This window comes from Triticum urartu, chromosome 5A, assembly GCF_056163025.1.
Source record: "Triticum urartu cultivar PI428250 chromosome 5A, HENAU_Tu73, whole genome shotgun sequence".
NCBI lineage: Eukaryota > Viridiplantae > Streptophyta > Magnoliopsida > Poales > Poaceae > Triticum > Triticum urartu.
In genome coordinates, this window is record NC_141877.1 from 402,839,611 (window position 1) to 402,855,914 (window position 16,304).

At 45.6% G+C, this 16,304-nt stretch overlaps 1 protein-coding gene across 1 annotated transcript; it reads left to right on the forward strand.

The window, feature by feature from the left end:
- The first annotated feature begins 12,455 nt into the window (after nucleotides 1-12,455).
- Nucleotides 12,456-16,011, forward strand: LOC125509241 (protein EDS1L). The gene is made up of 3 exons (XM_048674169.2): nucleotides 12,456-12,959; nucleotides 13,986-14,753; nucleotides 15,114-16,011. The coding sequence occupies exons 1-3, from the start codon at nucleotides 12,576-12,578 to the stop codon at nucleotides 15,828-15,830; spliced, it is 1,869 nt and encodes a 622-aa protein (XP_048530126.1). The 5' UTR covers nucleotides 12,456-12,575; the 3' UTR covers nucleotides 15,831-16,011.
- Nucleotides 16,012-16,304: the final 293 nt, after the last annotated feature.

Consider the following 16,304-nt stretch of genomic DNA (forward strand, 5'->3'; position numbering starts at 1 on the left):
AATTCCATTTGCGTGCATCATCAGAAGGGAAAATTCAATCTTCATGAATCCACAACTCACGGCAATGCTTTACAGTTAACCCAAATCACATTTATAACTAGGTGATTTTTCCGCGCGTTGCAATAGGAATTTAAAGATTAATTTTAGATGAATTATGTATGAAGAAATGATCTAAATCAAAAGCTATTATTTTTTATGTTTCATACTTGCACCGTGTGTGAACAAAGAGTCTGCATATGGTTTGCATGAGATTGCAAAATAATACTCTCTTTGTAATAATCTAAACGCTCTTATATTTCTTTCTGTTGGAGATATGCCCTAGAGGCAATCATGTATGATGATATTTTCTATGTGTTTATAAATAAAGATAGTCCTTGGACATTATCAATGATGTGTATCAGCAAGTACGTGACTTGTTTGTGGAACTATGCATTGTATGATGACTGTCCTAAAAGGTCCCTAGTCGAAAGGGCTGTGTGGACGTGCAGCCAACTAGACTAGCATATGACACGGTCGATGGCTTGGTCTCACTAGCCATGGAGCATTGGATGCTAATCGGATAATATGGACTTGGAAGGATCTGGTCGGATCCGACGTAGTCGGATCCGAGTCGAGATAAGGTCCGAGTCGGACAGACCCAACTATGAGACGCAGTGATATGTCATCTGTGAGTCTAGTACAACATATGTTCTATGTCATAAGACCTGAGTTGACGCATGTACTCGGGATAGTGACAGACTTGCTTTGGGCCGACCAAACTGTAACATCCCAAAATTCTAAATTTTGGAATGTTATACTAAATAGATAGATTTAATTGATTGTGTGAAATTGAGTGAAATTCGAAACCTTTTTGAAAGTTAAATGAGAGGGAATAAAAGGACTTTCCCAAACTTTCATTTTGCATTTATGATCTTCGTGAATTCAAATTTTTTTCAAATACAAAACCCTAGAGAGAAGATGACATGACTTCTTCCATTATTTAAATGACAAGGGGTGTTGAAAATATTTGAATTTTATTTGGAAAATATTTCAAATTCAGAAATTTTAAGCAACGCAATGATTTTCACGAGAGGAGATAAAATGACTTCTTCAAATTATGAAATATGAGTTGGGAGTTTCAAGGATCAAATTCAAAGTCCTTTTGAAATTATTTTCAATTTGGAATTGTTTGAGTTTTATTCAAATTGTTTTTCTCCAAAAATAAAATATATGGAAAATAGGGTAACATGATTCCCTATATTAGAAAATTGGAGAAAAATTAATTTGAAATCATTTTGGTATTTTTAAAATGATTTTTATTGGATTTTATTAGACCAGTAGCACTCTTTGTTTTATCTGAATTTGTTTGAATTTTATTTGACTCTAGAAAAATGTTCATGTCGTAGAAAATCTTTTTCTGGACCAGTAGCACTCTTTGTTTTATCTGAATTTGTTTGAATTTTATTTGACTCTAGAAAAATGTTCATATCGTAGAAAATCTTTTTCTGGACCAGTAGCACTCTTTGTTTTATCTGAATTTGTTTGAATTTTATTTGACTCTAGAAAAATGTTCATGTCGTAGCAAATCTTTTTCTGAAAATTTTGATATATTATATGCCAGTATAATATTTTTATTTATTTTGCTTTTATTATTTTATTTGTCTGGAAAATGTTTTATTAAAAAAAACTTTCCCCGACTGGGCCGGCCCAGCCTAGTGCCAGGCCAGCCTAGCCCGCTCCGCGTCGCCCCCGACCTCCGGACAAACTCCGGCTCCCGCACGCCGCCGCGCCGCCATGGGAGGTCGTGCCCGCCCCGGCCTCCTCTGCCCCCTCGCCCACGCCTCCCCTCCCCTCCTATAAAGGGCGACGTCCCGGCCCCGTTTCCCTCTCTCTCCTCTCGCCGCCGCCGCCCACGTAGCGCCGCCGCCGCATCTCGTTGGCGCCGCACACCCGCCCGTCGCCGCGCTTGTTGCCCGCGCCACCGACGAGCTCTGCCGCACTCGTCGCCGCGCTCCGCCACCGCCGCCACACCTAGCTGCCGCCGCCCGCGCCTCGCCGCTGCTAGCCACGCCGCCGCCGTCGAAGACCGCCGCTGCGGGAAGCCGCCGTCATCGTTGACCCGCGTAGACCGGTAATAACCGCCCGGTTCGCCGGTTTTTATTTAGTTTTTTTTTTCGATTTTTCGTTTTAAAAACCGGTTTTTCTTTTAAACTAGTTAGTTAGTAAACGTTCGCTCGTTAGGTCTTCTCAGCGAACGAATTCGTTCATTAAGGTTCTGTTAGCGAGCGTTCGCTCGATAGATTTTTTTTCTCTGTTTTAATTCCGGCCAGGGACCTATATGTGATAATTTGTTTTATAGATTAGTCCCTGATCTTGCAACGCTCATAACTTTTTGCTCGATACTCGGAATTCGATGAAACCAACGCCCACGTCTTCGTTACGATCCCCTCTATCCAGTAATCCAACTCAAACATGTTTTTGAAAAGTTTAAAATTTGAATTTGATCAGATTTGAATTCAAACTTCGTTTGATCATAACTTGAGTTTCGTAGCTCCGTTTGAGTTGATTCTTTTTGCAAATCGAAGCTCTTGACCTAAACTTTCTGATAAGGCCAAATTCACATAATTTTGGTACTGTTAGAAATTGTTTTATGATGCAAGAGTTATTTGCTTGGTTTTGACGTTTTCCGAATTGTTTTCTTTGTTCTCTCCGCTCTTTGAGTGATTGCTTATGTGTGGTTATTATTGCTTGCTTACGATAGATTGACCGGAGTGTGATGAGTAGAGCTATCAAGAGTTATGAGTGCGAATCATCTTCATCAACATTGCAGGCAAGTTCACACTTTGATCATATCCCTTCCATACCCAGTTTTTATGCATTAGTTTCACCCTCAAACATTGCGTGAGTAGGATTGATCACATGTGGGTATTGGGAAGTAGTAGTTGAGGTAGTACCTATTACCTGTTTATTATCAAACCTTTGGGAGTTACTATTACGTTATGCTTATATTGCCATGCTATGCTCGTAGACGTGGATTGGGTTTGAGAGTATTTCATGACAGATGTGAGATTGTTAATTAATAGTTTACTTAAGGTGGCAACTATAACACACATCTGGGTAGATTGAGGTACCTGGGTATTCCAGCGATTGCCTTTCTAGGCACCTGAGTATTCCAGGATTGCCTGTTTTTTATGGACCGCCACCCAGGCTCAAAGGGATCATGAGATTATTCATACTAGAAACTTCCGTGTGCAGCCACAAGCTATTATGGGCTCTAGTATAGTTGATTAAGTCGTGTGAACTCTTACAGTGATAGACTAGCAGATGTAGGGGTTGTAGGTGGAACGGTCTACCCATCGTAAGGTGCAAACACTTCTGAAAGACTATGTCTCGGTCATCCATTTCTCAAACACCATGTAGTGCGAGAAATCCAACGGAGAAGATCGAGTCTTGTGGGGAAAAGTGCGCAAACCTCTGCAGAGTGTATAAACTAATCATGATTAGCCGTGTCCACGGTTATGGACGTTTTGAGTATCTAGTACTTGGATTATCATGTGAATCTCATCATGTTACTTTAAATTAATTTTGTTGGGTTTAATGATGTTATTTAATTGGGATTGAGAATGCAGTCAACCATTCTCAATGTTCAACAACCACCATGATAGTTAAATAAAAAAATTACTCCTTTACAGTAGGGAAAAATTGGCCTTTCGCAAAAACATTATAACCATAGAGCTTTTCCACCAGCCAAATATGCATGTAGTGATAGCCTTTATTCATCATTCTCTATGGTGTGAATTTGCCAGTAAATTCAATGTATTGACCCTTTGTGGCTGCAACGTCTTATGTTGCAGGATTATCTTACGACGAGTAAGTGATACGTTAGGGTTACGATTTCTACACTCAACTTTGCCGTTGGTGTTGATGGGAATCCACAACCTTATTACTTCCGCTATTTGGATTGAGGTAATAGTATTTTACGTTACTTTATACATGTGATTTACCTCTGTTATAAATCCTCGAGTACTGTGTGTGTCAGCATACTGATCCAGGGATGACACTTAAGCACAGAGACTTGACTGTCTGAGGTCGGGTCGCTACACAAACGCTACTCCATAACTGGGTAGTTATAAAGGTAGGTTTTGGGTTTGTCCAGAACCATGCTGCGAGACGTGGTCGAGCAAGATGGGATTTGCCATCCGATCAGGAGAGATATACTCTGGGCCCCTCGTGTGATCCGACCAGGATAAGCATGGCCATGCGACAAGGATTATGAGATAATCCGGATAGTGGTCGGCATCACTGGAATGAGAAAGAGGTCGGGCTAGCACAAGGATGACAGACTCGCCTTGAGCTCGACAACATATATCGTGTGGCAAAAGGAATGAAAGTGTGATGTACAGGTTCGCTAACCAGCTTCATAGTCTGCTTGGTGTTCGGCATGCCTTGCTAGAAGCCGCTACCAACCGTGCAGTTCGGAGGTGATCCGAACTGCGACCGAGCTGACTTGAACCTAAGGGGTCGCGCGCTTAAGGGAAGGAACCTACGAGGTCGGATCCGAGGACACTGGTCAGATGTGATCCGAACTGTATTCAGATTGTGGCCGAGTAGACTTATGGGCTTTAGGGTCCGTGCGAGGCCCAAGTGTTGAGCCCGCGACAGACGCCTATATATAGTGGAGGTGCCGCACACTCACGCGGTTGATTGCTTCGACGCTGTCACTAGGGTTCGCATGTGTTGCGAATAGACACCTCCACTCGCCGCCGGTTGTGTGATCGGACCTAGCAGTCCGCCGCACGACGTTCCTCCTGCACGCGGATACCGTTAGAGGCGGTGCACTTGCGCCGCTCCGGCAAACCTGTACGTGGGAACCAACCACCGATTATACGAGGGAGATCGGACGAGGAGGAGAAGATCCACGTGGACGCGCTGCCCCAACTCTTCTTCCGCTGCACGACACTGCGCGTCTAGTGGTAACGAACTGTGATCCATCTCTCGTAGCATGTTCTTGGTTGTTCTGCGCATAGGAATTTTGAATTTGCAGTCGACGCACCCTACCGTAGATCCCAATAGTGGTATCAGAGCCTCTGCTATAGGATTTGGATTCAGATCATATGCATATTAGATATGTGGAGGCAATAGATGAGATCTGTTGTCGTTGATAAGATTGGCTGTGTGCACGGTTGATGAGATCAACTGCACATGGGGATCGATGTGGCTATGTTTTCTGTTGATTGGGATCGATGAGGTCATGACACGATCTACCCCTACCGGTCGGTTATACGCCATCGGGGTTAACAGTGAAATGTAAATCCGAATCGGATTCGCGATGATCGATGAGATCGGTCAGATCAGAGAATTCGGCGTGATCGGACCACCGTGTGCGTAGTGCCTTGTATTTCATACACGATCACTCAAACCGGTAGAATACGATTCTATGCATAACTTTATTTTGCAGGGTTTGATGTGAATAGTATGGCTCATGTGTATGTGATGCATGTGTGTAAATTATACATGGCCTGCGTGTCATGTTTGTCAGCCGGCAGGAGCCAAAGTGCTGTCATTATATTGTATAATGACCTGCGTGTCGACTTGTGACTCTATGTAAAATTCATTACTAGATGTAGTAGTTGGATAATAGAGATCAGGTTGGTAGCTTGGCGTCCCGGCGTGACAAACAAGATGGAGTTTCTAGATGGTCATCAGAGTTGGAGCCGACCTGGAAGAACATCCATGAAGGAGCCATACTATTTCACAATATGTGTTTATTTGTGATTGTTATGCTTCCTTGTTTTCTATGCATGTTAGAATGGTAGAAAGATCCCTCATGAATATCAAGTGAATTGCCATCCCCGATGTTGCACCTTCGCACGTCAAGTACGTCTAGTAGTGGGCTCATAAAATTGGGGTGCTGCTAGGTGTCCTTGAACTGAAGGGTTCGTGTCGGACACGGACATGAACTGCATTAGGTTGACTTGACAAGGCTATCAAAATGGTTTTGGGCCTTGTGGCAAAAGAGGTCGGGAGCTAGGGTATGAGATACCTACCCGACTGACAGGAGTCGTATAGAGATACGATTAGCAAGGAGTTGCTTACCGGATAGGCATGTTGTCTAGTTGTGATGCTAAAGCTCACTAGTCGCATGTGCTAGTCGGATCCTGAATCACTGAGAGTTTGCGGAGGGATGCTGACTTCGGTGGGAGTATTTCTGTTTATGGCTAGAATTACTCTACATAAACACATTGCTTAGTGATTGCATATTTTTCTGTTGTAGATCAATGGCACCACCTGCTCAACCCAACTTTGCATTGAAATCAATTCTGGAAAATGATAAACTAAATGGAACAAACTTTACTACCTGGTATAGAAATTTGAGAATTGTTCTCAAGCATGATAAAAAGGAACATGTTCTAGAGGATCCGCTTCCAGAGGAACCTGCCGATAATGCTAGTACCACAACCAAGAATGCCTACCAGAAACTCGTTGATGAATCAAACGAGATCAGCTGCCTCATGCTGGCTTGTATGGATCCTGATTTGCAGCAGCATTTGGAAGACGTTGGGGCTTTTGATATGATCGAGAGTCTCAAGAGCATGTTTCAGGTGCAGGCTAGGACCGAAAGGTTCAACGTCTGGCGATCCTTGATGGATTGTAAGCTGAAGGAGGGTGATCCACTGAGCCCGCATGTGATCAAGATGATCGGATATGTGCAAGCTTTGGATCGGTTGGGCTTCCCGCTCTTGGATGAGCTGGCTACCGATGCAGTTCTGGGTTCTCTTCCGCCCAGCTATGGTACGTACATCTCGAACTATCATATGCATGGCATGGATAAGAAGCTCACTGAATTGCATGTGATGCTCAAAGTGGCAGAGCAGGATATTAAGAAAGGAACGAAGTGTTGATGGTGCAGAAATCGGCTAAGTTTAAGAAGAGTTGGTCTAAGAAGAAGGCTAAGGCAAAGGGCACGGAGATGGTAACCTCTGCCGCTGTGCCAAAGTATGGACCAGACTCAAAGACCATTTGCTATCATTGCAAGGAAACTGTTCACTGGAAGAGGAACTGTAGCAAGTGGCTTGCAGAGCATGGCAAGAAGGCCGGGAATGCTGCTTCAGGCAAAGGTACACTTGTTGCATATGTTATAGACATTTACCTTGCTGACATACCTAGTAGCTCTTGGGTATTTGATACCAGATCAGTTGTTCATATTTGCAACTCGATGCAGGGGCTGGTAAGAACTAGGCGTGTGGCACAAGGGGAGATTGACATCAGGGCCGGCAACAAAGCAAGAGTTGCTGCGTTGGAGGTCGGCACGATGCAGCTCCAGCTTCCTTCTGGATTTATTTTGGAATTGAATAATTGTTATTACATTCCTGCACTTAGTTGGAACATTATTTCTGCCTCATGCTTGATGAGTCAGGGTTATGAATTCAATTTAAAGGACAATGGTTGTTTGATTTATTTGAATGGTATGTTCCACGGCTATGCACCCATTGTTGATGGGTTATTTATATTGAATCTAGAACAGGAACCGGTCTATAACGTGAATGTCAAGAGGCATAAGCCCAATGAGATAAATCCGACATACTTCTGGCATTGCCGGCTTGGACACATTAGTCTGAAACGCATGAAGAAGCTCCATGATGATGGACTCCTAACTTCGACCGACTTTGGGTCGTTCGAGACATGCGAATCATGCTTGCTCGGCAAGATGACTAAGTCTCCTTTCGCAAAGAGTTGTGAGAGGGCATCTGAGCTGTTGGAACTGATACACAGTGATGTGTGTGGACCAATGAGCACAACTGCCAGAGGTGGCTATCAGTACTTCGTGACTTTTACCGATGACTTGAGTAGATATGGATATATCTATTTGATGAGGCACAAGTCAGAGACTTTTGAAAGGTTCAGAGAGTTTCAAAATGAGGTGGAGAATCAGCTCGGCAAGACTATAAAACTTCTACGATCTGATCGTGGAGGTGAGTACATGAGCCAGGAGTTTGATGATCATCTGAAAAGCAGAGGTATAGTACCTCATCTCACACCTCCGGGTACGCCACAGAGAAATGGTGTATCCAAACAGAGGAATCGCACCTTGTTGGACATGGTTCGATCTATGATGAGCAAGTCGGAATTACCCTTGTCATTCTGGGGATACGCTCTAGAAACTGCAGCTTTCACACTTAACAGGGTACCATCAAAATCCATAGGCAAGACACCACATGAGATGTGGACCGGGAAGAGTCCCAATTTGTCTTTTCTAAAGATTTGGGGTTGTGAAGCATTTGTCAAGAAACTTATGTCAGACAAGCTTACACCCAAGTCGGATAAATGCATATTTGTGGGATATCCGAGGGAAACCTTGGGATATAACTTCTACAACCGGGAAGAGAACAAAGTGTTTGTTGCTCAGAACGGGGTTTTCCTTGAGAAAGAGTTTCTTAGTCAGGAGGCCAGTGGGAGGACGGTCTGACTCGAAGAAATTCGAGGACCACTCGGGGACGGCTCGGCTGGTGATGAGATCATACTAGAGTCAATCAGGGAACCCGTAGTGGAAGCGGCACCGGAACCACGGAGGTCGGAAAGATTGCGCAGAGTGTGCGATGTATTATTGCTAGAAAGCGACGAGCCGGCCACATATGCGGAAGCGATGGTGAGCCCAGATTCCGAGGCATGGCTGGAGGCCATGAGATCTGAGTTAAAGTCCATGGATGAGAATCAAGTTTGGGACTTGGTTGATCCGCCGCCTGGCGTAACGGCCATTGGTTGCAAATGGGTCTTTAAGAAGAAAACCGATGTGGATGGAAATGTTCAGATCCACAAAGCTCGGCTTGTCGCTATGGGTTATGGACAAGTTCAAGGAATTGACTACGACGAGACTTACTCGCCGGTAGCGATGTTGAAGTCGGTGAGGATCGTACTAGCTACAGCTGCATATTTTGATTACGAGATATGGCAGATGGATGTCAAGACAGCTTTCCTTCATGGAAATTTAACCGAGGACGTGTATATGATACACCCCGAGGGTTTTGTCGATCCGACTAGCACTAGTAAGGTATGCAAGCTCAAGAGATTCATTTATGGGTTGAGGCAAGCATCTCGGAGCTGGAACATTCGTTTTGATGAGGTCGTCACTGGTTTCGGCTTCATCAAAAGCGAAGAGGACTCTTGTTTATACAAGAAGTTAAGTAGGAGCTCGATAGTGTTTTTGATCTTGTATGTGGATGACATACTACTGATCGGAAATGATATTTCGATGCTGAACTCGGCCAAGGAGTCATTGAATGGCAAGTTTTCGATGAAGGACCTTGGTGAGGCAATGTACATTTTAGGCATTAAGATCTATAGAGATAGATCAAGGAGGCTGCTCGGCTTAAGCCAGAGCACGTACATAGATAAGTGTTGAAGCGGTTCAACATGAGTGAGGCAAAGAAAGGGTTCTTGCCACTCTCACATGGTATAAGGCTAAGCGAGACTCAGAGTCCTTCGACATCTGATGAGCGAAGCAGGATGAGTAGGATTCCATATGCCTCGGCAATCGGATCCATCATGTATGCCATGATATGTACGCGGCCTGATGTTGCTTTTGCAATAAGCCTAACAAGTAGATACCAGGCCAACCCAGGTGAGAATCACTGGGCAGCGGTAAAGACTATTTTGAAGTACCTGAAAAGGACTAAAGAGATGTTCCTAGTTTATGGAGGTGAGGAAGATCTTGTCGTAAGGGGTTACGCCGATGCTAGTTTCCAAACCGACAGAGATGATTGTCGATCACAGTCCAGATTCGTGTACGTCATGAACGGAGGAGCAGTGAGCTGGATGAGTTCCAAGCAAGATACGGTGGTCGATTCTACTACAGAAGCCGAATACATTGCGGCTTGTGAAGCTGCAAAGGAAGGTGTTTGGATCCGGAACTTTCTGGATGATCTTGGTATTTTCCCAGCCTCGGTAAAACCGTTGGACTTTTATTGTGATAATTCTGGTGCCATCGCACAAGCCAAGGAGCCGAAGAATCACCACAAGGTCAGACACATAGATCGGAAATATCACCTGATACGAACGATCGTAAAGAGTGGTGATGTAGAGTTATGCAAAATTCATACGGATGCAAATGTTGCGGATCCGTTGACTAAGCCGCTTCCACAACCCAAGCATGAGGGGCACGTTAGAGCTATGGGCATTCGATGTCTATTTGATTGACTCTAGTGCAAGTGGGAGACTGTTGGAGATATGCCCTAGTGGCAATCATGTATGATGATATTTCCTATGTGTTTATGAATAAAGATAGTCCTTGGACATTATCAATGATGTGTATCAGCAAGTACATGACTTGTTTGTGGGACTATGCATTGTATGATGACTGTCCTAAAAGGTCCCTAGTCGAAAGGGCTGTGTGGACGCGCAACCAACTAGACTAGCATATGACACGGTCGATGGCTTGGTCTCACTAGCCATGGAGCATTGGATGCTAACCGGATAATATGGACTTGGAAGGATCTGGTCGGATTCGACGTAGTCGGATCCGAGTCGAGATAAGGTCTGAGTCGGACAGACCCAACTATGAGACGCAGCGATATGTCATCTGCGAGTCTCTAGTACAACATATGTTCTATGTCCCAAGACCTGAGTTGACGCATGTACTCGGGATGGTGACAGACTTGCTTTGGGCCGACCAAACGCTACTCCGTAACTGGGTAGTTATAAAGGTAGGTTTCGGATTTGTCCAGAACCATGCTGTGAGACGTGGTCGAGCAAGATGGGATTTGCCCATCCGACCAGGAGAGATATACTCTGGGCCCCTCGTGTGATCCGACCAGGATAAGCATGGCCATGCGACAAGAATTATGAGATAATCCGGATAGTGGTCGGCATCACTGGAACGAGAAAGAGGTCGGGCTAGCACAAGGATGACAGACTCGCCTTGAGCTCAACAACATATATCGTGTGGCAAAAGGAATGAAAGTGTGATGTACAGGTTTGCTAACCAGCTTCATAGTCTGCTTGGTGTTCGACATGCCTTACTAGAGGCCGCTACCAACCGTGTAGTTCGGAGGTGATGCGAACTGCGACCAAGCCGACTTGAACCTAAGTGGTCGCGCGCTTAAGGGAAGGAACCTACGAGGTCGGATCCGAGGACACTGGTCGGATGTGATCCAAGCTGTATTCGGATTGTGTCCGAGTAGACTTATGGGCTTTAGGGTCCATGCGAGGCCCAAGTGTTGAGCCCGCGACGGACGCCTATATATATAGTGGAGGTGCCGCACACTCACGCAGTTGATCGCTTTGGCGCTGTCACTAGGGTTTGCATGTGTTGTGAATAGACACCTCCACTCGCCGCCGGTTGTGTGATCGGACCTAGCAGTCCGCCGCACGACGTTCCTCCTGCACACGCGGATACCGTTAGAGGCGGTGCACTTGCGCCGCTCCGGAGAACCTGTACGTGGGAACCAACCACCGGTTGTACGAGGGAGATCAGACAAGGAGGAGACGATCCACGTGGACGCGCTGCCCCAACTCTTCTTCCGCTGCACGTCACTGCGCGTCTAGTGGTAACGAACTGTGATCCATCTCCCGTAGCATGTTCTTGGTTGTTCTGCGCATAGGAATTTTGAATTTGCAGTCGACGCACCCTACCATAGATCCCAACACTTTCTGCAGGAGTATTAGTGGATGTTGATGTAACAAACTTGGTAAGTGGAAGGCCCCATATTAAGAGAATTAAAGTTAGTGAAAATCAACTATTCAACATTTTTAATTACCTTGCTACCAAATAAAGTTTGACAAGCCTAAGCAAATCAGTGAACATTCTTAGTGTGGACTATGATCTCACCCCTGTGGATGTAGACACATATAATGCATATGAGATATACTGATGACATGAAAGGACATGCTCTCCCACCATCTCATAAGTGGCCCTATCAAAGTCGGTTCTACTTAATGGACGTCCATAATATGGTTAGATATCACCATATCAACCAATATGTATGCTACCATCGTGACATGTGATAAACAATTCATTTTTTTTAAAACCGTGTATGCTAGTTTATGTGTATGCCTTCTCATAAATTTTCTGATGAGACCTATTCATAACAATGCTCATACATGTGCACATTAGGTTTTGCAAACAAATCACATATAAGTAAGTACAATTATATTGGCCGCTCATTCTTTCCGTCGGGCTCTGCCACTGATCGGTACTCTCGCAAGCTGTAACGGTGTGGTCTTATCGTATCAGAGCATGGTTAATAGTGTAGCCAGCTGTTGGCTATATAAACATGCCATGTCATCTAAAGTTAGCATTATTAACTACTCATATAATAGAACTGGCTATATAATTAACTATAAGTTCATAACTTTTTTCAATTTTTTCTTTATCTTTTTTCTCTTATTAAATACTTTTATTTAGAAATACACGTGAAGACGAGCTCTTGTTTTGTTTGAGAGCCCCTCACTTGCTCTCAACCACCGCGAAGACTCCAAACTGCTCGACAGGGCGACAAAGTCAACCCGGCAGCGTGCGAGCTCAAGCATCAAAGGCTAGCAGAGGAAGAGCGGCCTCCACCTTTCAGGTGCTCCAGCTCCTCCCCCACTGACCCACCACTATGCCGATGGACACCCCGCCGCCGCGCGGGGCGGCGCTGTCCGACGACGACCGCCTCCTCGTCGCCCACTGCGCCGCGCTCTCCTTCCCCTCCGCCTCCGGCTCCCCGTCCTCCGCGGCCTCCGCCTCCGCCTCCTTCCAGGTGCACCACGCGTCCCGCCCCTACCCCTGCGCCGCCTTCGTCTTCCCGCCCACCTGGTCCGCCGCCGGCTGGATGCCCTCCTCCCCGGACGCCGGCGGCCGCGCGCCGTTCGGGGATGCGGAGGTCGACCCCGCGCTCTTCCCGTCGCTGCGCAGCGTCGGGAGCGGCGTCCCCGCGCGCGCCAGCGCCGCCTTCGTCGCCGCCTTCAGGGGCCTGCTCGACGGCTCGCCGCTCCAGACCGAGGTGAGGGCCTTCTGCCATCGCCACTTCATAAACCATTCTGCCGAGAAGCCGTGGTTGCCGCACAGAAGTGAAGTGCAGTTTCTGAGACCTTTTGCGCTTTGCTACTTCCTTCCGCCGTAGGATCTAAGAGCATGTTGTTTCAGGAAACCTTCTCCCTCTTGTGTGTAGAACAACAGCTTCATTCCGGCTGTGAAAGAAACATTTCAATTTTCAAACGCCCCCTTTGCATCAAGAAACCCTTGTTGCTCTGAATTCTCTACAGGCTACATTTATATTGGTTTTGGTTGGCACGAAGGATCGTTGTGAGTTGTTGCTGCATCAATTGTGTCACCCCGAGCAATGGGGTGCGGTCGTGTGGACTTGGAGATCTGTGCAGTGGTTCTGTCTAGAAAGGGACTACCTCCTTTTCTTGTCTGATACTCCCTCCGTCCCAAAAAGCTTGTCCTAAGCTTGTTCCTCAAATGGACGTATCTAGCACTAACTTGATGCTAGATACATTCATTTGAGGGACAAGCTTTTTCGGACGGTGGGAGTATATATTTGCCCATATTGGTATAATGCTTTTGAAGATTTATGTCTTTTTATTTCAAATATTCATCTCTTTGGTCGGTTTTGATTTTCATAGTGCTTTTATGTTCAGTTAGTTTGATTTGAGCTTATGAAACATAATGAGGGAGGTGATGAGATCCATGGCCACTACAGTTTCAGACTGATAGTAGTAGATAAAAGGCTACAAGGTAGTTTGGCTTGGTGTCATTTATGCTCCGTGAAAATAGGTAAAATGAACTAGGTGCTTTATTAATTTGATGACAGTAAAATGAAGTGCCCACTGTGAGTTTAGCAATTCTACCGAGTTCGACTCCACTTACTTTTTGCTCTTGCTGTGGTCATAGACTTTTCATAGTCTTACCTCATATTATGTTATCTTCGTATCAACAGAATGATAGTCTTGCCATGGTGAATTTCAGTGTAACTGCATTTTCACCTGAAAGAAAAGTGGTGTTTTTTTATCGCTTTGTATTACAGGTATCTAAAGCGGTGGCAGAGGAGAAACGTGTTGTATTCACAGGCCATTCATCTGGGGGTTCAATAGCCACCCTTGCTGCCATATGGTTTCTTGAGAACTGCACAAGACGGGGAAGTGTCAATCAAGCACAGCCATTTTGCGTGACCTTTGGGGCACCTCTTGTTGGCGATAATGTTTTCAACCATGCTGTTAGAAGGGAGGGCTGGTCGCAGTGTATTTTGCATTTCATCATGCCACTGGACATCATCCCGCGAATACCGCTGGCCCCCCTCGCATCCTCTAGAGAACAAATTCAGTCCGTTCTGGATTGGTTATCTCCTCACAGTCCAAACTTCTCACCTGTTGGGAATTCGCTTGTTATTCCAGAGTTTTATGAAACTTTGTTGAGAAGCACCCTATCTATTGCCAGCCACGAGGCCTGTTCTTTCATGGGATGCACTAGCTCAATCCTAGGAACGCTGACTTACTTTATTGAGCTATCCCCGTACAGACCCTGTGGGACTTACCTTTTCTTGACAAGTACCGATCAACTGATTGTTCTCACAAACTCAGATGCTGTATTACAGTTGCTATTTTACTGCCTTCAATTGGATCCCCAACAACAATTGCTTGATGCTGCCGCCAGAAGTTTAAGTGCTCACTGGGAATATGAATCGATTAAGCAAAGTGTGATGCAAGAGATAGGTTGTGTGGATTACCTAAGAGCAATTTCATCATCCCTTCTTGGCACACAGATGAATGGGACAGCAATTGGTGGCCTTGAACTGGTAAGCAATGACTCCTCTTCTTCCATAAACAACTGTGGATTGCCACTGTAAACATCTGTTATGTTGGTGAACTGTATGTGTGAAGGCAGTCTTAGTCTGGAAACCCTCAGTGTTGCATTTTAGCATCTGATCATTCATTTAGGGTGTACCCAAATGCAACAGATGTTTGTAGCCTAGGATAAATGGTAATGTACACATCAAATTTATATCAGTAACTGTTAACGATAACACAATTCTCCAGTTACTAGTTCCATTTCCATCTCCATAAAAGGTGTTTTCCCTAAGTTTAAACCACCAATAAATTTAATAACCAGTCAAGTCCAATCACATAATATTACAGTTGTCACTTTCATATTACAGAGTAAGGAAGCTATGCTGAGCCTTGCTGCTGCGGCACAATGGGAGAAGCAAAGAGAGATAAACCAAGCAAAGATAGACGCAAACTGCAGTAAAATTCAGGAAGCCCTCAAGTCCCTGAACGAGTACAAAAGAACATGCGAGCTGCATGAAGTGAGCTACTATGATTCCTTCAAGCTTCAGCGGGAAGTGCATGACTTCAATTCAAATGTACGGAGGTTGGAACTAGCCGGCTTTTGGGACGAGATAATTGAGATGTTGCGAAGGCGTGAGCTTCCAGACGCGTTCGAAGGGCGAGAAGAGTGGGTGAACCTGGGGACCTCGTACCGCCGGCTGGTTGAGCCCCTGGACATTGCAAACTACTACAGGCATTCCAAGAATGAGGACACCGGCTCCTACCTCTCCAAGGGCAGGCCGAGACGTTACAAGTACACCCAGAAATGGCGCGAGCAGTCGCATCGCATCCCCTTGGGTTCCAGCCTCGAGTCGTGCTTCTGGGCAATGTCCGAGGAGCTGCAGGCTGAGATGATCAACGGCAAATCATTCGAGGATCTGAAAGACAGGGTGGGTAAACTAGAGAGCGATGCACTTGGATGGTTCACCTCGGGAAATCTTGGCAGGGATGTGTTTCTGAGCAGCTCATCCTTTGTGATATGGTGGAAGACGCTCCCGGAGCAGCACAGGTCCGCGTCTTGCATCGCGAGACTTGTGCCTTCGTAAGAGAATTTCTCCGTCGCTTGATGAGGTAGCCATTTCCGATCTAATCGGAACTGCTGGCACTGGATATTGTAAGCCTGAACTCTCATGTAAAGTCATTTGTGTGTAGTATTCTCCAGGATGAACAGACTATTTAAAATGCTAAACAGTTGTTGTCCAATAAACTGACAGGCCCATGGTTTTATCTCGCCTTACCAAAGTGTCCCTCTGGTAAGGGCATCTACAACCACAATGGGCAAATTTTGCCCCTCAATCGTCCACGACATGGCGCCCGTTTTGACCTCCCATATTTTCTGCTAAACAACCATGCTCCTCAAATTGTCCTCCCTAGTTAAGGCATTTTGACAAGCACACTGTATCCGACCTCGCGAGAGCACGCAACGACAAACGTTGGCGGTGGCCGGACCTCCAGTGTGCAACCAGCAGCGGCAGTGCTGGCGGCGAGCTCCGTGGGCGCGGGTGTGAGCGCTTCTGTTG